Source organism: Hemiscyllium ocellatum, chromosome 32, assembly GCF_020745735.1.
Source record: "Hemiscyllium ocellatum isolate sHemOce1 chromosome 32, sHemOce1.pat.X.cur, whole genome shotgun sequence".
NCBI lineage: Eukaryota > Metazoa > Chordata > Chondrichthyes > Orectolobiformes > Hemiscylliidae > Hemiscyllium > Hemiscyllium ocellatum.
Window position 1 is genome coordinate 37044078 of NC_083432.1, and position 23267 is coordinate 37067344.

Sequence of the window (23267 nt, forward strand, 5' to 3'; positions counted from 1 at the left end):
CCGAAGCACTTGATAGATGTTTTTGGAGTGGAATTGATCCATGGACTCAGGATTGCTGGCATTCCTTTCTCAGGCTCATTTTCCGCACTTTCTGTTGCTGACACGTGTTTTCGAAGAGTTGTGTTCCTCCAGACAGTTCAGAAACCAAGTTGGCTTCTTCTGAGCTTTCCCAGGTGTGGACATTGATATTGCATTTCTAGAGAGAAGCTTTCAGGGAGTCTTTAAACAAATTCCTTTTACCTCTTTTTGCTTCAGTGCCTTGCTTGAGCTGGGTGAGAAAGATTTGCTTTGTCAATTGGAACAGCATGTGGTTGGCCCAGCAGAGTTGGATTTTTGATGATCATGGCCTTGATGCTGGTGCTATTGGCTACTCCAAAGATGCTGACATTATGATGCCTGTCCTCCCAGCTGTGGAGAATTGCCCCATTTCAAACAGCATTGATCGCACTTCAACATGACCTTGAGGTGGTACCTATGTGTAGTCCATGTTTCTCAACCAAATAGAAGAGTTGGAAGGACGAATACCTTATACACAAATACATGATACTTATACATTAGTATCAATATAGATGTCACAGTCATTGAAAACACTCCTCCAAAGGCATGGACAGTGCTGACAGATTGGAGTTAGTGTTGGACCTCCACACTGATGTCAGCCTTAGGTGAGAGGTGGCTCCTCAGTTAATGGAAATTTTCCACATTTGGGAGCATTTCTCCATTATCTTAATGAGGGAGAGACTGGAACTTGCCCAGTGACAGGTTGGTAAAGGACTTGAGTCTTCTTGAGCTTGAAGCTGAGACCAAATCTTCAGTTTGCTGCTGTAAGACTTGAAGGTTGTCTACTGAAAAGAATGGAGATGACTTTGTCATCCGCATGCTGACATAGTATGAGCCAAGTCAGCTTTGTTTCCTTCGTGGATTTTAGCCAGTTGAGGTTAGAAGGTTTCTATCCATTCCTGTCGATAATATCCTCACCATGGAGAAGCTTGTTCTTGACAAGGTGAAAGGTGATGGTGATGGTGATAAAGATGGAGACAACGTTGGGGGTGATGATACATCCCTGTTTGATTCCAGGCTTGCTTTGAAGCTTTCTGTCATATTTCTGTCAGTGAGAACCATCACTGACATCCTGTCGTGGAGCAGATGGAAGATGTTGATAAATTTCTCTTGACAGCCGCCCTTTACACAGTCCTCCATTCCCGATCAACCCTGAGTCAAAAACCTTCGTCAGATTGATGAAGGCCCTGAAGAGTAGTTAGTGTGGTTCCAGGCTGTTCACTTGGAGTTATCAAACTGTAAAAATAATGACTCTAGTTCACACTGGATTTCTTCACAGTCTGGGAGGAGGTATCTAATGAGATCTGTATAATGAACCTCCATGGTGGCTCAGTGGTTAGCACTGCTGTCTCACAGCGCCAGGGACATAGGTGCAAGTCTCACTTCGGGCGACTATCTGTGCGGAGTTTGTACATTCTGCCTGTGTCTGCATGGGTTTCCTCCGGGTGTTCCGGTTTCTTCCCCCAGTCCAAAGATGTGCAGGTTAGATGAATTGGCCTTGCTAAATTGCCCATGGTGTTAGTTGTGTTAGTTTGGAGTAAATGTAGGATAGGGGAATGGGTCTGAGTGGGTTACTCTTCAGAGGGTCGGTGTGGACTTGTTGGACCAAAGGGCCTGTTTCCATACTGTAGGGAATCTAATCTAATCTCCCAGTGATGGGGGATAGGAGATTCTTCAGTAGTTCGCTATTTCTCAAATACACATGTTTGGTTAATTTCTTTATTTCCTGTTATTTATTTCTTTCTTACTCCTTTCCTTTTCACATTCTTGTAGAAGCTTACACTGTTTTTGTATTTCTTGCTCGTTTTCACTGATATTCCAATTTCTCCCTTTTTTTAAAGAGTTATCTTTAGCTGGGTTCCAAACTTTTCTGAAACTTCTGGCCTGCCTACTAATCTTTTTATGATGTTTCTTTCAATTTGATACTGTCTGCAACATATTTAGTTCGTCATTAGGGGTGCATCCTTCTCATGCAATCTTTCTTTCTCAATGGAATGCATCAATACATTATCACAGCCTTACCTTGTAGCCGATATCTCAGTCCACTTTACCAATGCTGTCTTCATCCCCATGTAATTACTTTAATTCAATTTCCGAGTCTAGTTTCTGGCTCATAGCTTTGACCTTCAGAGTGAGTTATGTGAATTTATCATGATATGAGGAGGATCCTTGCTTGTGAGACCATTATGTAATCCTGTCTCATTGCACATTACGAGGTCTAAAATAGTCTGTCCCGTGGTTGGTTTCAAAATGTTCTGTTTAAGGAGCTGTCTCAAACACACTTTGGACTACCTTTACCAATTTGTTTCAAGTATTCAAATTAATATTAAAATCTCCCATGATTATTGCGCTAGCCCAGAAACATTCTTAAACACCTTATCTACCTGTCCTGTTGCCTTCAATGATCTACGAACATGCACATCAAGGTCTCTGCACTTGCTACGTCATCTCCATGTTTCAGAATTATTTGATTGCTACTGCTTGGTCAATCTGGCCAGTCCCCCAGACCCATCTCACCTCTTCTCTTTGCTCTTTCAGCTCTTTATCCAAACTGGTTCTACATTTTCATCTCCAAACCAGACCATTTCCCACCACTGTTCATCCTTCATCGACAGAGTTACCCCAACTCCTTTCCTCCAGCCCCTCCAAATTATCACATACCTTATGTACTCAAATGCTGACCATGTTTCAGTGATAGTTGTTATATCATACTTATAACTAGATTATAAGAAGATGAAGGTGCAAAAGTTAGTTTCTAGAGTAGGAAGAGCAGTAGGAGAAGATGGAGATTGATAGAGCTGCAAGGAAGTTGGCGGAATGTTCCTGGTTCCACACGAACCATTCTATTTTATTTATTTTTAAAGAAATACAGGCCATTGAATAACCCTGAGGACCTGAAAGTCTCAAAATGGTGGCAGGACCTGCTCCCAGAAATTCCTGTATGTAGTGAAACTATAATCAAGGAATTTGCATGGACCCCAGAAAAGGAATAGATGCTTGTTTTTAAGGAAAATTTTGAAATAATTGCAGTTCGATTTCGAATGGTAGTAATCTTTGGACCTGGTTGTACTATCTCTCAGCAATATGGCAGTGACAGTCTGTTTTGCATACACCCAGGATTTATGTTCTACTGTCTCTGCAGGCGGTCCCAGATAGAATAGACTTTCATGGGCATTTCTCCATTCCCATAGTATTTGTGTGCAGTCCAGGCTATCAGATGATCAACTTGCCAACCTCCATTGCTGTACCAGTTGTAGTCACAAGAAAGAACTGGATCTTTGCCCCCTTTGTCCTTTGCTGCTTTTCCCTGTGAAGAAGGAAGAAGACTCAGATTCCCCCATCTTCCCAAACACATCTTTAGGATGAGACACTGACTGCGTAAACCCAAGTAAAGAGATTATTTTCCCTCAAGTGGTTGCAGCTGCTCTGTGCACTCTGAATAGTTGCAAGCAACTTTTGTGTACTTTCCATTCCAGCGGTACATTTCTAGAGGAATGTTTTGGTTTGTCTTGTATTTCCTTATATTGTGTGATCCTGTGCTATTTATTCATCTGTTGCAGGGGAGCACCTGTTACTGTTTGCTTTTAAATGTAAAAGTCGTAAGGGCATAGGCAGAGAGAAAGGACATGTTTATGTGTTGCGACACGTTTGGAATGATGAAGGGAAATGAATGGCGAGGACAGCTGAATGCTGCACAAATGTTTGCATCATGTTGCACGTTTAAGGTTCTGGCAATGTTGTCAAAGTATAATTTTGGGTAGCCAGGTTTCCTTCTCTGTTGTCAAATTGAAAATTAGCCTGCTTTTTTTGGCATATGCCATTGTTTGTGTGGGCATCATAGCAAATCAAGTGCAGTGAATGCTAACTGCTGGAATTCTCCTTTAGTCAGCTTATGTTGGCCCGAGTATATAAGTTAGGAGCAGGATCAGGCCACTTCATTCTTCAAGATGAAAGTGAGGACTGCAGATGCTGGAGATTAGAGTCCAGGAGTGGGGTGCTGGAATAGCAGAGCAAGTCAGGCAGCATCTGAGGAGCAGGAAAATCGGCGTTTCAGGCAAAAGCTCTTCATCAGTTTCCTGATGAAGGGCTTTTGCCTGAAACATTGATTTTCCTGCTGCTTTGATGCTGCCTCACCTGCTGTGCTTTTTCAGCACCTTACTCTTTACGTTTGGCCCTTCAAACTTGTTCTACCATTTAATAAGGCGATGGCTGCAACATGAGCTTAGAGGTGAGGCTCAATTGCATCTTAAAGACCAGCATATAGAGTCATAGAGATGTACAGCATGGAAGCAGACCCTTCGGTCCAACTGATCCATGCCGACCAGATATCCCAACCCATTTCGGTCCCACCTGCCAGCACCTGGCCCATATCCCTCCAAACCCTTCCTATTTATATACCCATCCAAATGCCTCTTAAATGTTGCAACTGTACCAGCCTCCACCACATCCTCAGGCAGCTCATGCCATACACGTACCACCCTCTGCGTGAGAAAGTTGCCCCTTAGGTCTCTTTTATATCTTTCCCCTCTCACCCTAAACCTATGCCCTCTAGTTCTGGACTCCCCAACCCCAGGGAAAAGACTTTGCCTATTTATCCTATCCATGCCCCTCATAATTTTGTAAACCTCTATAACGTCACCTCTCAGCCTCCAACGCAGCAGGGAAAACAGCCCCAGCCTGTTCAGCCTCTCTCTGTAGCTCAGATCCTTCAACCCTGGGCAACATCCTTGTAAATCATTTCTGAACCCTTTCAAATTTCACAACATCTTTCCGATAGGAAGGAGACCAGAATTGCACGCAATATTCCAACAGTAGCCTAACCAATGTCCTGTATAGCCGCAACATGACCTCCCAACTCCTGTACTCAATACTCTGACCAATAAAGGAAAGCATACCAAACACCTTCTTCACTATCCTATCTACCTGTGACTCCTCTTTCAAGGAACTATGAACCTGTACTCCAAGATCTCTTTGTTCAGCAACACTCCCTAGGACCTTACCATTAAGTGTATAAGTCCTGCTAAGATTTACTTTCCCAAAATGCAGCACCTCACATTTCTCTGAATTAAACTCCATCTGCCACTTCTCAGCCCATTGACCCATCTGGTCCGGATCTTGTTGTAGTCTGAGATAACCCTCTTTGCTGTCCACTACGCCTCCAATTTTGGTGTCATCTGCAAACTTACTAACTGTACCTCTTATGCTTGCATCCAAATCATTTATGTAAATGACAAAAGGTAGAGGGCCCAGCATTAATCCTTGTGGCACTCCACTGGTCACAGGCCTCCAGTCTGAAAAATAAACCTCCACCACTACTTCTGTCTTCTACCTTTGAGCCAGTTGTGTATCCAAATGGCTCGTTCTCCCTGTATTCCATGAGATCTAACCTTGATAATCAGTCTCGCATGGGGAAGCTTGTCAAACGCCTTACTGAAGTCCGTATAGATCATATCTACTGCTCTGCCCTCATCAATCTTCTTTGTTACTTCTTCAAAAAACTCAATCAAGTTTGTGAGACATGATTTCCCATACACAAAGCCATGTTGACTATCCCGAATCAGTCTTTGCTTTTCCAAATACATGTACATCCTGTCCCTCAGGATTCCCTCCAACAACTTGCCCACCACCGAGGAGTAACTCACCAGTCTATAGTTCCCTGGCTTGTCTTTACCGCCCTTCTTAAACAATGGCACCACGTTTGCCAACCTCCAATCTTCCGGCACCTCACGTGTGACTATCGATGATGCAAATATCTCAGCAAGAGGCCCAGCAATCACTTCTCTAGCTTCTCACAGAGTTCTCAGGTACACCTGATCAGGTCCTGGGGATTTATCCACCTTTAACCGTTTCAAGACATCCAGCACTTCCTTCTCTGTAATCTGGACATTTTGTAAGATGTCACCATTTATTTCCCTACAGTCTTTTTCTTCCATATCCTTTTCCACAGTAAATACTGATGCAAAATATTCATTTAGTATCTCCCCCATTTTCTGTGGCTCCTAGTTACCCTTTTGTCCTTAATATATTTGTAAAAACCCTTTGGATTCTCCTTAATTCTATTTGTCAAAGCTATCACATGTCCCCGTTTTGCCCTACCGATTTCCCTCTTAAGTATACTCCTACTTTATTAATACTCTTCTAAGGATTCACTCGATCTATCCTGTCTATACCTGACATATGCTTCCTTCTTTTTCTTAACCAAACCCTCAATTTCTTTAGTCATCCAGCATTCCCTATACCTACCAGCCTTCCCTTTCACCCTGACAGGAATATACTTTCTCTGTATTCTTGTTATCTCATTTCTGAAGGCTTCCCATTTTCCAGCCGTCCCTTTACCTGCGAACATCTGCGTCCAATCAGCTTTTGAAAATTCTTGCCTAATACCGTCAAAATTGGCCTTTCTCCAATTTAGAACTTCAACTTTTAGATCTGGTCTATCCTTTATCCTCACTATTTTAAAACGAATAGAATGATGGTCGCTGGCCCCAAAGTGTTCCCCCAACTGACACCTCAGTCACCTGCCCTGCCTTGTTTCCCAAGAGTAGGTCAGGTTTTGCACCTTCTCTAGTAGGTACATCCACATACTGAATCAGAAAATTGTCTTGTACACACTTAAGAAATTCCTCTCCATCTAAACCTTTAACACTATGGCAGTCCCAGTTGATGTTTGCAAAGTTAAAATCCCCTACCATAACTACCCTATTATTCTTACAGATAGCTGAGATCTCCTTACAAGTTTGTTTCTCAATTTCCCTCTGACTATTGGGGGGTCTATAATACAATCCCAATAAGGTGATCATCCCTTTCTTATTTCTCAGTTCCACCCAAATAACTTCCCTGGATGTATTTCCGGGAATATCCTCCCTTAGCACAACTGTAATGCTATCCCTTATCAAAAGTGCCACTCCCTCCTCTCTTGCCTCCCTTTCTATCCTTCCTGTAGCATTTGCATCCTGGAACATTCAGCTGCCCGTCCTGCCCATCCCTGGGCCATGTTTCCGTAATTGCTATGATATCCCAGTCCCATGTTCCTAACCATGCCCTGAGTTCATCTGCCTTCCCTGTTAGGCCCCTTGCATTGAAATAAATGCAGTTTACTTTATTGTAGACAATAGACAATAGGTGCAGGAGTAGGCCATTCTGCCCTTCGAGCCTGCACCACCATTCAATATGATCATGGCTGATCATCCTTAATCAGTATCCTGTTCCTGCCTTATCTCCATAACCCTTGATTCCACTATCCTTGAGAGCTCTATCCAACTCTTTCTTAAATTAATCCAGAAACTGGGGCAGAGCATTCTACACAGCCACCACTCTCTGGGTGAAGAAGTTTCTCCTCATCTCTGTCCGAAATGGTCTACCTTGTCCCTGCCCGCCCTGACTGTTTGACTCACTTCTGTTCTCTTCTGTACCCATCTCAGATCGATCTCTTTCCTCACTATCTCCCTGGGTCCCACCCTCCCACCTTCCTAATTTAAATCCTCCCAAGCAGTTCTAGTAAATTTCCCTGCCAGTATATTAGTCCCCTTTCAATTCAGGTGCAATCCGTCTTCTTGTACAGGTCACTTCTACCCCAAAAGATATTCCAATGATATGCATTCGTCTGCTCTATCCTCCTATTCCTGCCCTCACTAGCTTGTAGCACTGCGAGTAATCCAGATATTACTACCCTTGAGGACCTCCTTTTTAGATTTCTACCTAACTCTCTGTAATCTCCCTTCAGAGTCTCAACCTTTTCCTTTCCAATGTCATTGGTTCCAATGTGGACAATGACCTGCTGGCCCCTCTCCCCCGTGAGAATATTCTGCACCCTCTCTTGATCCTGGCACCAGGGAAACAACACACCATTCTGCTTTTTCTCTGCTGACCACAGAAACGTCTGTCTGTACCTCTGACTACAGAATCCCCTAACACAATTGATCTCTTGGAAGCCGATGTACCCCTCGTTGCGTTAGAGCCAGTCTCAATACCAGAAACTTGGCTGTTTATGCTACATTCCCCTGAGAATCCATCACTCCCTACATTTTCCAAAACAGCATACCTGTTTGAAATGGGTATATCCACAAAAGACTTCTGCTCTAGCTGCCTACCTCTCTTACCCTTCATATCTCTGGCCAACGATCACCAACTGATTAGATGATTGTTGGGAAGGAAGGTGGCAAATTTGAAATGAGTTTAAAAAGGCACATTTCCTTTGACTGTTGATAAGTTTGCTTTGTTGCTTCTTTCAGCTGAATGCAATTCCTTTCCTCTTCCCCCTGTCCCATTGAGGCAGGCTGTCCAATTGTGCCAAAAATAATTCAATTGCCAACCAAAATGCGCCATATTCTCTTTTCCAAGATTCAGTGCACATCAGGGAAACGATATGTCTCGAAAACGTTTTAGTCAATGTTCAGAAATTACCTTCACATGTAGGCAGCATGAGGTTTTGTATAAATAGGGGAGCAGTACTGAGCTAAGGAGGGTTCCTATTATAAAATGTCCCACTTCGAAAGTGCAGCTTCTGACTTTTACTTTGATTATAAAGAACCTGGGAGTTAGCAAAACTAATACTGGCATACGTGAAGCCTCCTTTACTGAGACTCAATATTCGTTTTGGCTTTTTAGCATCAGTGGGGTTTCTCCTGTCAAACATGGTTAACATGGTTATAAGACTATGACCATTACCAATAAGAGTCAATCTAACCATTGCCCCTTGACATTCAGTGGTGTTACCATCATTAGATTCCACACTGTCCACATCCTGGGGGTTACCATTGACTAGAAACTGGACTTACCACACAAACAGTGGGTAGAAGAGCAGGTCAGAGGCTAGAAATACTGTGGCAAATAACTCACCTCCTGACCCCCCCAAGGCCTACAAGGCTCAAACCAGAAGTGTGATAGCATCATTCCCACTTGCCTGGATGAGTGCAGCTTCAACAATACTAAAAAGCTTGATACCATTCAGAATAAAGCAGCTCATTGAATTAGATTACTTAGAGTGTGGAAACAGGCCCTTCGGCCCAACAAGTCCACACCAACCCTCTGAAGAGCAACCCACCCAGACCCCTACACCTAACACTACGGGCAATTTAGCATGGCCAATTGACCTAACCTGCACATTTTTGGACTGTGGAAGGAAACCGGAGCACTCGGAGGAAACCCACACAGACACAGGGAGAATGTGCAAACTCCACACAGACCGTTGCCTGAGGCAGGAATTGAACCCTGGTCTCTGGTACTGTGAGGCAGCACTGCTAACCACTGTGCCACTCAACCACTGAGTCACAAAGCCGCAACATATCCACAACCATTCACTCGATCCACCACTGATGCTCAGTAGCAGCAGTGTGTACCATCTCCAAGATACACTGCAGAAATTTACCAAAGATCCTCAGGCAGGACCTTTCAAACCCATGACCACTTCCATCTGGAACGACAGGACAACAGATACATGAGAACACCAGCACCTGCAAGTTCCCCTCCAAGTCACTCACCATCTGGACTTGGAAATATATCGCTGTTCCTTTTCTGTCACTGGGTCAAAATCCTGGAATTCCATCCCTAATGGAATTGTGGGCCAGCCCACAGCAAGTGGACTGCAATGGTTCAAGAAGGCAGCTCACAATCACTTTCTCATGACAACTAGGTATGGGCAATAAATGCTGGCCATTCAGCGATGCTCATATCCTACGAACAAATCAGAAAGGAAGACTTTTCATGTGTTCTGCAAGCTCTAATGTGTTTTGCACATGTTTTTGCAATAGGGAGGTCAAAACAGCTGTGGTTCACTAAAGTGTATATTGTGCAAGAAATATTAAATGGTTGCGCATATCCTTAAGATCTTCCTAAGACTCCCAGCTCATCACTGATGGGAATGTTACCTTTCATACTTCTCACTCACAAAATTGTGACAGAGCGTCATTTGTTTTGACACCACCATCATTCGGCTTGGGTAATTTACTGGGAATATGCTTCTTGAAGTGGAATGGAAAGAAAAATCTTGCATTGATATAGCGCCTTTTGCAGTCAGGATATTGCTGCTGTATGCTGAAAATGTGTTGCTGGTTAAAGCGCAGCAGGTCAGGCACATCCAAGGAACAGGATGAAAGAATGCACAGCAACCAATTTGCACACAGCAAGGTCCCGCAAAGAAGTGATGAGATAATCTGCTTTTGTTGTGTTGATTAAGGGATAAATATTGCCCAGTTCTTTGGGAGAACTCTGTTGCTTTTTTTTTGCCAAGTGCTTTGAGATGTTTTGTACTAACTGAGGAGACAAATGAGGTTGAACATCATGCAAAAAGCATGCAAAGCTAGTGCAATGTGTTGATCACTCTTTGTTTGAAGGGAAGCTACCTTTCTTGCATAATTCCCAAATTTGATTGGGGCGGCACGGTGGCACAGTGGTTAGCACTACTGCCTCACAACGCCTGAGACCTGGGTTCAATTCCCGACTCAGGCGACTGACTGTGTGGAGTTTGCACGTTCTCCCCGTGTCTGCGTGGGTTTGCTCCGGTTTCCTCCCACAGTCACAAAGATGTGCGGGTCAGGTGAATTGGTCATGCTAAATTGCCCATAGTGTTAGGTTAGGGGTATGGGTGGGTGGCGGGTCGGTGTGGACTTGTTGGGCCGAAGGGCCTGTTTCCACACTGTAAGTAATCTAATCTAATTTTTACAGATTTCACCTCTGAATTAATCTATTGCTTCCTCCTCCTCTTTTACCTTGATTCTGTAATCTGTATAACCTTACTGCTCTGTCTCCTTTTTTCAAGATGCAAAAGGATGTATTTATTCGGTTGGTTGAAAAAACTTAATTGTCCTCTCACTTGGGGCTATTTTGTGAACTGCGTTCAGTGACTATATATCGCCATTGTGCATCGGTGACCGGAATCTGACAGGAGCTCATCAGTTTAAATGTGATTTGTATTCTATTGTCTTGACTCTGTAGTTCGCTATCCTACTTCCCGCACTGCTTATTGCTCCGCAACAGTTGGGTGTGTGGAGTTCCAATCTATTAAAATATTTCACGGCAGTTGAGGGATATGTCTGAGTGGTAGACTTCAGGCATTTAGCTGATTCAGATCAACAATATTTCCATTTTATGCCAGTGAAGTGATTTTCCTTGGGCTCAGAGCCATGAATGTGCAGCAAATGGTTCAAGTTGCCAGAAAACTTTAATTATTTTTAAATTGGGAAGTAAATTAGGTATGGTTTCAGTATTGTGAATTTCTTGTATCGAATACAGTGTGTAGTAATTTTAACCTGGATTAAAATGAACTACTGCATGGCACCATGCATTTCTGTTTTAGCATCTATCCAAATGTGTGATCTATCCACAGCAGGCAGTGAAGAAAGCTAATTGCATGCTGGCCTTCATAACAAGAGAATTTGAATATAGGAGCAAAGAGGTCCTTCTGCAGCTGTACAAGGCCCTGGTGAGACTACACGTGGAGTATTGTGTATGGTTTTGGTCTCCAAATTTGAGGAAGGACATTCTGGCTATTGGGGGAGTGCAGCATAGCTTAACGAGGTCAATTCCAGAATGGCGGAACTATCATATGTTGTAAGATTAGAGTGACGGGGTTTGTATACACTTGAGTTTAGAAGGATGAGAGGGGATGCGATTGAGACATATAAAATTATTAATGGATTGGACACTGTGGAGGCAGGAAGCATGTTTCCACTGATGGGTGAGTCCAGAACCAGAGAGCAAAGTTTAAAAATAAGGGATAGGCCATTAAGAACAGAGTTGAGGAGAACCGTGGGCACACGGTGGCACAGTGGTTAGCACTGCTGCCTCACAGCGCCAGAGACCCGGGTTCACTTCCTGCCTCTGGCGACTAACTGGGTTTCTTCCGGGTGCTCCGGTTTCATATGTAGGAGTATGAGTGGGTTGCGCTTCGGTGGGTCGGTGTGGACTTGTTGGGCCGAAGGGCCTGTTTCCACACTGTAAGTAATCTAATCCAAAAATTCTTCACTCAGAGAGTGGTGGATATATGGAATGCTCTGCCCCAGAAGACAGTGGAGGCCAAGTCTCTGGATACTTTCAAGAAAGAGATGGATAAATCTCTTAGAGATAGTGGGATCAAGGGTTATAGGGATAAGGCAGGAACAGGATACTGATTCTGGATAATTAGCCATGATCATAATGAATGGTGGTGCTGGCTCGAAGGGCCAAATGGCCTACTCCTGCACATGTTTTCTATTGTCTATTATGTCTCCACTGCTAAGTGGATAATTGCAAATCCTGAAAGAAGATAACTTTATAAATAAGGTTGCACATTTGTTCATAGAAAATATGGTTTTATCATAGAGTCATACAGCACGAAAACAGACCCATGTTAACCAAACATCCCAATCTCATCTAGTTCCATTTGCTAACAGTTGGCCAATACCCCTCTAATCCCTTCCTATTCAGATACCCATCCAGGTGCTTTTTAAATGTGGTAATTGTACCAACCTCCACCACTTCCCTTGGCAGCTCGTTCCATACACACACTACCCTCTGCGTGACGAAGTTAACCCTCAGGTCCTGTTTAAATCTTCCCTGTCACCTTAAATCCATCGAGTGGCAAAGTCCTTTGCTATCACCCTATCCATGTCCCTTACCATTTTGTAAACCTCTATAAAGTCGCCCTTCAGCCTCCAACCCTCCAGGGGAAAAAGCCCCAGCCCGTTAAGCCTCATCCTATAGCTCAAACCCTCCAGTCTTAGCAACATCCTTGTAAAATCTTTTTTACACCCTTTCACGTTTAACAACATCCTTCCTGTAATAGGGTGACCAAAATTGTACACTGTAATCTAAAAGTGGTCTTACCAATGTCCTGTACAGCTACAGCATGACATCCCAAGTCCTATACTTAATGTCCTAACAACAAAGACAAGCATCCCAAATGCCTTCTTCACCACCCTGTCTAATTGCAACTCCATTTCTAAGGGACTGTGCATATGCATCACTGGGTCTCTGTTTGGCAACACTTCCCAGGCCCCTACCATTAACTGTATAAATCCTGCCATGGTTTCCCTTACCAAAATGCAACATCTCACATTTATTTACAATAAATTCCATCCATCACTCCTCGACCCATTGGCCCATTTGATCAAGATCCTGTTGTCCTCTAAGATAACATTCTCTGCTGGCCACTACACGTCCAATTTTGGTGTTGTTTTCAAACTTGCAAACCATGCCTCCTATATTCACATCCAAACCGTTTATATAAATGACAAAAAAGTAGTGCACCCAGCACCGATCCTGGTGGCACATCACTTGTCATGGGCCTCACGTCGGAAAGGCAACCCTCCACCTTCACCCTCTGTCTCCTACCTTCAAGCCAATTTTGAATCGAATTGGCTAGCTCTCCCTGGATCCCATGTGATCTAACCTTACTAACCAGTCTATCATGCAGAACCTTGTCAAACACTTCGAAGTCTGTGTAGACAACATGTACTGCTCTGCCTTCATCAATCTTCTTTAACATTTCTTCAAAAAACTCTATCAAGTAAGCGAGACATGTTTTTCCAAGCACAAAGCCACATTCACTATTCCATGCCTTTCCAAATCCATGTAAATACTGTCCCTCAGAATGCCTGCCAGTAATGTACCCACTATTGATGTAAGGCTGTATCGTTTCTTGGCTTTTCCTTACTACCTTTCTTGAATAATCGCACCACATTAGTGAACCTTAGTTGCCGGCACCTCACTTGAGGCTGTCAATGATGCAAATATCTCAACAACGGCCCAACAATCACTTCCATAGCTTCTTGTTGGTGGACACAACTGTGCTGTAAATCAAATGTGGCACTGGAAAAGCACATCTAAGGATGCTACCTGACCTCCTGTGCTTTTCCAGCACCACACTTTTCGACTCTGATATTTCCAGCATCTGCGGTCCACACTTTCTCTCGGAAATCAAATATGTTGGGCAAAGCTGTGAATTTTCCTGCTTCTGCCCTCAGCAAAGTAGTCAAATGCTTTTAATGATTTCCCACAGATTGTCATGAGGTGACTAATTTGATGGAATAGTGAACACAATTCTTGATCTCTCGATTGTGCTACATTGGTAAACTGTCAGTTCTGCACAATTCACCTCCATTACACTCTGTAATTACGATAAAGTTAACACCTATTTGGTGTCATTGGCTAACCACTTTGAGCTGTAGATTTTAGCTATGTCAACTTCTGCAGCCTTGTTACTTTGTTACCTGTGAATGTGAAGTGGGTGATTTTTGGTCATGTTAAAATGGGTCTTCCAGTCAAGAAATGTTGCTTCTAAAAATAAATCTAATACCAGTATCTTTTGAGTGAACTGCCCTTTCAGTTCCAAAGAAACTAAAATTCTCATTGATTCCTCCTGCAGACAAACTGAATTCCTGTGGGGGATCAACAGAGCACTTCAAATGTTTTGTAATCGTAACCAGGAAGTCATCTCAAGTTGAGCAGTGTTTTGTTGTCAAATACAGCAGGTTCACAGGAAAACATCTGGCATTAGTTTGAGTAAATCTGTCTATAATTGTGAACTAGGATTGGCATTGACTCTTGAGATATTGGGCACGTGGGTGAGTTTTTAATTGAGAAATCACAGCTGGCCTCTTATCAGAGAGTGATAAAAAATTCAATACTATCTATTGATGTATTCATCTTTACACAGCTAAATTAACTTACATTATTTCCTGCAGCACTTTGTGAATTATTGATTTGCATTCTTTTTCCTACCTAACCAGGATTCACGTCCAGGAGTCGGGATGCCTTTTTGCAATTACACAGGGCCTTGGTGAGACCACACATGGAATATTCTGTGCAGTTTAGTTCTCCTTATCTGAGAAAGGATGTTCTTCAGAGGGAGTGCTGTGAAGATTTACCACATGGATTCTTAGGATAGAGGGACTGATGTAGGGGGAGAGATAGTTGGTTTGGATCTTATTTGCTCGAATTCAGAAGAAAAAGGATGATCTCATAGAAGTCTATAAAATTCTAACATGACTAGAGAGGATAGATGCAGGAAGGATGTTCCTGACGGCAGGGACTCCTGAACCTGGGTCACAGTCTAAGGACATGAGCTAAACCATTTAGGACTGAAATGAGGAGAAATTTCTTCACCCAGAGAGTGGTGAGCACATGGAATTCACTACCACAGGAAGCAGTCAAGGACTAAGGATTGTGTGATTTCAAGAAGAAGATGGACATAGCATTTGGGGCTAACGGGATCAAAGGATATGTTGTGGGTGGGTGGGGGAGGAGTCACAGAAGGGAGAACGATCAGCCATAATCAAACTGAATGGTGGAGCAGGTTCAATGGGCTGAATGGCCTATTCTTGCTCCTATTTTCGATGTTTCGCACTGACGGTTGACACTTTGATGTGTGGATGACAGTGGCTATCCACCCTCAGTGATCATGCTGGGATTCAGTGTTTTAGAAGGCCAGTAGGTGGTGTCATGTCCACTGCTGCCATTTGGTTCACAATAAATAACAGAAGTCTCAGATCTACAGTTGCATAATCAACCATTATTATCAACCAAGCAATTGAAAGTGAGAAACATTTCTCTCTGTCAGTTGTTATTTTGTTTAACAATCTGAACCTGTCATCAGCTACTTGGAGGTGCTCATTCACCATGCTAAGTAGCCAGGATGAAACCAATTAGCTGGTTGCTTTTGTTTGTATAAATTGCTTGTTACATTTCTTTATATCACAACAAAGATTTCACTGATCTTGAATCTTGGTCATTTCATATTGTGGAAGGTGCTAAAAAATTTGTTCTTTCTCTATAAATGCAAATATTTCCTAATATTAAGTTGTATGCTTGTAGGTAAGAAATTACTACAGAATTGTTACAGCTGTTATAATATTAGGGGGCCTGAAAAGCAACATTAAAATTGTTAATAAATTATTCCAGTTTCAAAGAAAACACACATTACTGAAACTTTTAATCTTGCATTCATCAGGACAAGTACAAGAATGCTAAAGTTTAAAAGGAACAACAATTTGTACTCCATGAGAATTGGGAGCTGATTGGTTAGTAGGATGAGTTAAAAAGTGCGCACTGGAAAAGCACAGCAAGTCAGGCAACATCTGAGGAGCAGGATGTTTCTAGCATAAGCCCTTCATCCAGCGCCACACTTTTCGACTCTGACTCTCCAGCATCAACAGTCCTCACTTTCTCTCTGGTTTGTGGGATGAGGTGTTGCAATAAACAATGCACCAGGAACTAATGCCACCACCTATGTTTTTTGTTTCATTCAAAAAAAGGGCACAATGCCTGGAGATCTTCATTTTTCTGTAAGGGGTCAGATCCCAGTGAATGAATATTTGTAGTTTCTAGCAAACGTGTAAGATCCACATTGGAAGCCTGACTGATAAATCTGGACTACAAGCTGAAAGCTTTGACCACACATCTCTCTTTTCAGGTTTTAAACCGCAAGACATTGGAGCAGAAATTAGGCCATTCGGCCCGTCAAGTCCTCTCCGCCATTCAGTCATGGCTGATAAGTTTCTCAACCCCATTCTCCCGCTTTCTCCCCGTGACCTTTGATCACTTTGGGTTTTGTGCTATCAAATGACAATAATAAAATTATTGTTGCAATACAGTTGATGACACTTTCCAATTTTAGCTCATCTTATCACCGGTAGTGATGAGTTTATCAACAGACTGCTTGTCCGTTCCTGTGAACTGCTGTAAACTAGATCAAGAGGTATTCGTATTTTGCAAAACCTTATCTTCTTATCATCAGCTCAGTGAGTAACTGAAACTATTAGCTCACACAAGTAGTTGGAGATTTGCAGAAGGATTGATTTGGATGAAAATGTTCTGTGAAGATATTTTCATGGACGTAGAGCAGGATACAATCCAAGTTTCTCCTTATCCTCTTCTTTTCCAAGTGACATTGTGAGAAGGCCTGTTCTTGTGTTCTTCTGAAAGCCATCTTAAGAGCATTAAGTGATTGGGATCTTGCACTATGTCTTGAAAATTGCAAATACTGTTTAAGGTCAGGGCATTTCACAGAAAGCCATGAGTTTATGTTTTCCTGGACAACTGCCCCACATGCAATTTTCCAGATGTTGCTTAAATAAGGAATGGATTAGGCAGACCACACTAGGACTTCACTGACACATATTAGAAACAGTTTTTTTTTACACAATAATTATTACAAATTGCATTCACTTTTCAGCAGGAAACCTGCTTTGGGTTAAATATGAATGCCAAGTTGATGACAAATAGTGTTCTGAAGAAAGGGAGCTGGATAGTCATTACTTTTCAGAATGAGCCTGTCAAAGACATTATTACAGTGGCAAAATATATCTTTGCATCCATCAACAGTAGAAAATGGCATCTGCCCCTTCAGATATTGTCTGCAAGAGGGAGGCAGAGGTGAGGGGAATTCAGTGGTGATAGTGAAAAGAAGTAGATGTTAATGTACTTTTGAAATCATTTGAATATGTGATGTAAATGGAATACAATGTAAGTAATTGAGAAGTGATTCACTTCAGTAGAAAAGGAGGCAGGATAAAATTAGAAAGGCAGAATATTTCTTAAACGGTGCGAGACTGAGAAGTGTAGGTGTCCAAAGGGATTTGAGTGTCCTTGTCCAATAGTCACAAAAAGCTAACTTGCAGATACAGCAAGCAATTAGGAAGACAAACAGCATGTTGGCATTTATTCCAAAGGGATTTGAGCACAGAAGCAAAACTATTGCAGCCTTGGTGAAATCTATTCCAAACTGTCATGTACCGTTTTGGTGTCCTTATCTAAGGAGGGATATACTTACCATTAGGGGCAGTGAAATAGACATTTACCAGATTAATCACTGGGATGTCAGGACTGTTGTAAGAGGAGAAATATAGGAAAGAATACCTGTGTTCTCTGGAGTTCCACAGACTGAGAGCTGTTCTCATTGAAACATTTACAGCTTTGAAAGGGTGTGACAGGACGGATATAGAGAGGATGTTTTGCCTGGCTGCTGACTTTCTCGAGCCAGGGGGCCTAAGCTCAGGATAAGGGGTGGGCCATGTAAGTCTGAGATGAAGAGAATTTTTCTCAAACAGAGGGCGGCGAATCTTTGGAATTCCCTACTCAGGAAGCTCAATCATTGAGCAGGTTCCGGGCATAAATTTGGGAGACTAATTGATGGATGCAGAAAGTGGCATTGAGGGGATAATCAGATATGATGGTGGGGCAGGTTCAATGGATTGAACGATGTACTTCTGTCCCTATGTTTCTACGTATTTACTGACCTCTTAATAGGGTTGCTATAAGCCAATGTGTTTTACTCAAACCAATTTGTTTCTCTTGGATTTTTTTTAGGATGGGACCCGACAGAGGAGGGACAGGAAGAAAACAGTCTCATTCAGCAGCATGCCTAACGATCGGAAAATTAACAGCACTGCAGCCTGCATTTCCTTCATGCTGGAGGGCTGCGAGATGAAAAAGGTTCGCTCCAATTCCAGAGTGTACAACCGTTACTTCATCCTGGATTCTGACATGAGATCCCTGAGATGGGAGCCATCCAAAAAGGACTCTGAAAAGGCGAAAATTGAAATAAAATCCATCAAAGAAGTGAGACTGGGGAAGAAGACCCCAGTGCTTCGTAGTAATGGGATCTCAGAACAATTTTCAGATGAATGTGCTTTTTCAATAATATATGGGGAAAATTATGAATCGTTGGACTTGGTAGCTGGTTCTGCTGATATTGTGAGCACTTGGGTTATGGGGTTGAGGTACTTGGTTTCATACGGAAAAGATACACTTCAAGCGCTCGAGTCAGACCGAAACAGTTTACGGTCTTTATGGCTGGAGACTGTTTTTCAGGCTGCAGATGTAGAGAAACTGGGCCACATCCCACTAGCTATTGCCATCCAGCTAATCAAGGGACTGAGCCCAGGAATGAAGACCACAAAAGCGGAACTCAAATTAAAAGAATTACAGAAAGCAAAGGACAAAATGGGGACGGATGTCACGTTGGAGGTTTTCACTGAGGCTTACTGTGAGCTCTGCACACGGCCAGAAATATTTTTTCTGCTCGTACAGTTTTCCAGCAATAAAGAATACCTTGACCCTAAGGACCTGATGCTATTCCTGGATACAGAGCAGGGAATGGAGGGTGTCACGGAAGATACGTGTTTGGAAATCATTCGCAAGTATGAACCATCGCAGGAAGGCCAGGAGAAGGGGTTCCTCTCCATAGATGGCTTCACCAATTACCTCTTATCACAGGAGTGTCATCTTTTTGACCTACAACATGAAAATGTGTGCCAGGATATGACTCAGCCTCTGTCCCATTACTACATTAATGCATCTCATAATGCATGTCTACTGGAGGACCATTTCTGGGGTTCTTCGGATATTAATGGCTATATCCGAGCTCTGAAGATGGGTTGCCGTAGCATTGAGTTGGTGGTTTGGGATGGTCCTGACAACGAGCCTTCCATTTATGCCGGCCATCTGATGACAACACAGATAGCCTTTCGGAACGTTCTTGATGTGATCAACAAGTACGCTTTTGTGGCGTCCGAACATCTGCTAATTCTCTGCTTGATCACCCATTGTTCAGTTCAGCAGCAGAAAGTGATGGCTCAGCATCTAAAGAAGATTCTAGGAGATAGACTGCACACGGATCTTCCAGATCCAGAGGACAACTATCTCCCGTCACCAGAGCAACTCAAAGGGAAGATTCTCCTCAAAGGTAAAAAGTTACCTGGGAATTGTTATGACTCTGAGGGTGATGTTAGTGACGAAGATGAAGGAATTGAAATGTGTCAGAGGCTGGGCGAAGACGAGGCGGAACAATTGAGCACAGTCACTGAGAAGAAGCTGAGGCTTTCAAAAGAGCTCTCAGATCTGGTGAGCTTCTGCAAATCGGTGCAGTTTAAGGACTTTGAAGCTTCCAAAAGGAAGCAGAAGTATTGGGAAATCTGCTCATTTAATGAGGTGGTGGCAAACAGATTTGCCAATGAGTATCCAGAGGACTTCGTAATTTATAATAAAAAGTTTCTATCCAGGGTGTACCCAAGCCCCATGAGGATCGATGCCAGTAATATGAACCCTCAGGACTTCTGGAAATGTGGCTGCCAAATAGTGGCCATGAACTATCAGACTCCAGGACTCATGATGGATCTCAATATCGGCTGGTTTCGACAGAACGGAAACTGTGGGTATGTTCTCCGACCTGCTATCATGAGGGAAGAGGTGTCGTACTTCAGTGCTAACACAAAGGACTCATTGCCTGGTGTTTCAGCCCAGCTGCTCCACATTAAAATCATTAGCGGTCAAAATCTGCCGAAACCCAAAGGTTCCGCAGCCAAGGGTGATGTTGTGGAGCCGTATGTCTATGTGGAGATTCATGGCATACCAGCTGACTGTACAGAACAAAGGACTAAGACGGTGACTCAAAATGAGGGCAACCCCATCTTTGATGAAAGCTTTGAGTTTCAAATTAATTTGCCTGAGCTTGCATTGTTACGTTTTGTAGTTTTAGATGATGACTACATCGGAGATGAATTCATTGCACAGTACACTATTCCCTTTGAATGCCTGCAGGCAGGGTACAGGCACGTGCCCCTTCAGTCTTTGACGGGAGAATTTCTGCCACACAGCACACTATTCATACATGTGGCCATCACCAATCGCCGGGGTGGCGGCAAGTCTCAGAAAAGGGGGCTTTCAGTTCGCAAAGGGAAAAAGGCTAGAGAGTATACGTCAACCAGAACTATAGGGATCAAAGCTATAGATGAAGTGTTTAGGGCAGCCACCCAACCTTTACGTGAAGCAACGGATTTACGAGAAAATGTACAGGTACTGTTTATGCTATATTGTTGTGCCACCAGTTTTGCCTATTGTCTGCTCTCCTATTTCCTTCTTCACCCTTCCTCTCACCACAATTCTTAGTAAGGTAGGCCATTCAGTCCATTTGAGTTCTTCCATCCTCCAAACCACTGATAATCTCTAGTGCAGCATTTGATTGATTCTGAAATTACAACATTTACAAGGCATTTGGATGGGTATATGATTAGGAAAGGCATCGAGGGCTTTGGGACAAGTGCTGACAAATGGGACTAGATTGATTTAGGATATCTGGTCAGCATGGACAAGTTGGACTGAAAGGTCTGTTTCCGAGCCATCTCTCTGACTCTAAGTGATTCCAAACATTTCAAATCTACTGCTTTTTCTGATTATCTGTCCTATCCACTAACTGTTAATTTTATGAAGAATTTCCGAGTAACACTCTTAATCTTATCATTTATTTGAACCCCTGAGCTCTGCGACGCGTCTCGTGATTCATTTCAAAGCAAATTGACAGCCTTGACTTTATTGAGAGTGGATGAGAGAGCATTGTCAATATATCATACCCATCCATATAAATCCAAGTTACTCATACATACAACAAATAGCAGTGATCCCTGGCAAACCCCCCTGGAAACAGAAATCCCCAAAGCGGAAAAAATGGATGCTGAGCAAGAGAATGACTACGGAAAGAATAGGGCCCATTAGAAACCATATGTGTATGGATCTGGAAGTCACAGGCATAGTCCTCACTGAATACCTTATGTAGGTCTGCACGGTGGAAAAGGATGATGCAAGTATAGACAGCAGATTGAAAGAGTGTGAAATATTAAAACAAACGAACATGGAGAGAGAGGTGATATTAGCAGATTTACCAGTCATCATAGTGGATAAGCCCACTGGCTTGATGAGATGTATCCCAGACTGTTGAGGGAGGCAAAAAAGGAGATATCAGGGGCTTTGCCAGTAATTTGTAGTCACTGTCTGGACACATAGCAGAGAACTGGAGCACTGCTGATATTGTCCCATTATTTAACAAAAGGGATAGACCAGGCAGTAACAGGCCAGTTAGTCTAATCTCAGTGGTGGCAACGTTAGTGGAAAGAATTCTAAGGGACAGAATATATCTACACTTGGAGAGGCACAGATTGATCAGGAATAGTCAGGATTGATTTGTTACAGGAAGGCTGGATTTGAGAAATGTGATTTGATTCTTTGAAGCAGTTACCAGGAGGCTAATGCATTTAAAGCATTGCAATAAGGAATCTTTTTGGTGCAATCAGAAGCTTATCTCAGGGTCCAATGTGGCATCGAGATTGCAAATAGTCTAGGAGCAAATCGCTGCAGATGCTGGAATCTGTAATGAAAATAAAAACTGCTGCAGCGGGTCAGGCAGCATACACGGAGAGAGAGCAAGTTAACATTTAAAATCCAAATGACTTTTTATCAGAGCTAGTGTGAAGTTTGGAGGTGCCATTGTATAAATACAGCCCCCTCCTCGCTTCACATCAGCCCTGATGAAGAGTAATCTGGACTTGAAACATTAGCTTGCTTTCTTTACATGGATGCTGTCTGACCCACTGTTATCCCCAGCATTTTTTTGTTCTCATTACAAATAGTCTAGTTCAGCCTTCAGCAGTTGTTAGAGAGAGCAATGGAGTTGGTGGTTAGGGAATAGAGCTTGAGGTAGGGACCAAAGCTAATTGCACAAATTCTAACTCACATGAAACCACATTCATTTAGCAGGAATTAATGACTTCATGCCTCTCAATACTTAGTTGTGGGAAATTTCTGTTCATCTAACACTAGATGTTAGACAATGCTCTGACAAACTGAAGATATTTGAGAGAGTTATTGATGAGGTGGAACTGAGGACAGATGTGAAACCTGGTGAGTTTTTGCATGATGTAGGAAGGAGGTCAAGTGTAGGTCCTTCAGGGAACATCAGAATCCTTTCAGTAATGTAAAATTGCCAGATTTCTGCTTCTCGGATTCTTGATCTTGAGCAGAAATAAAATTGGATGAAAGAATGAAAGATTTCTATTGAATAATCTCACTCATCCCCTTTAGTGTTTGATGGAAGACAAGATATGATCAGTAGTCACAGTATTATCATTTGTCAAAATCTCCAATCTTTCACCTTCAACCTTGTACCATTTCTCTGTATCGAAAATGGGTGTTAGAACAATAATATCAACTGATGTAAGCTAAAAGCTTTGCATTTGATACACAAGTGGAATTTGCTGAAGAATTACAGTCTTTGGCTATTAGTTGGGATTTACTCCGGAATCAGATTTCATGCCATTTCCAAAATGAGTTTTTTGAGCTTCCATAATGCAGTTTTATATTATTAATGTATTATAAAGATTCTGGTTTGAATAATGCAAGCAATCTTGTTGTAAGCATTCAAAATGCACGAATCTGCTGCTGCACCACATTTCATGGATGGATTT

The 23267-nt window shown here is 42.6% G+C and overlaps 1 protein-coding gene across 1 annotated transcript in view; it reads left to right on the forward strand.

The window, feature by feature from the left end:
- The window catches only part of plcl5 (phospholipase C like 5), a 222898-nt gene that overhangs the window by 127919 nt on the left and 71712 nt on the right, over positions 1-23267 (forward strand). The window contains exon 2 of the mRNA XM_060848861.1: positions 18340-20826. Coding sequence (XP_060704844.1) covers positions 18340-20826 — 2487 coding nt within the window. The remainder of the gene's footprint in view (positions 1-18339; positions 20827-23267) is intronic.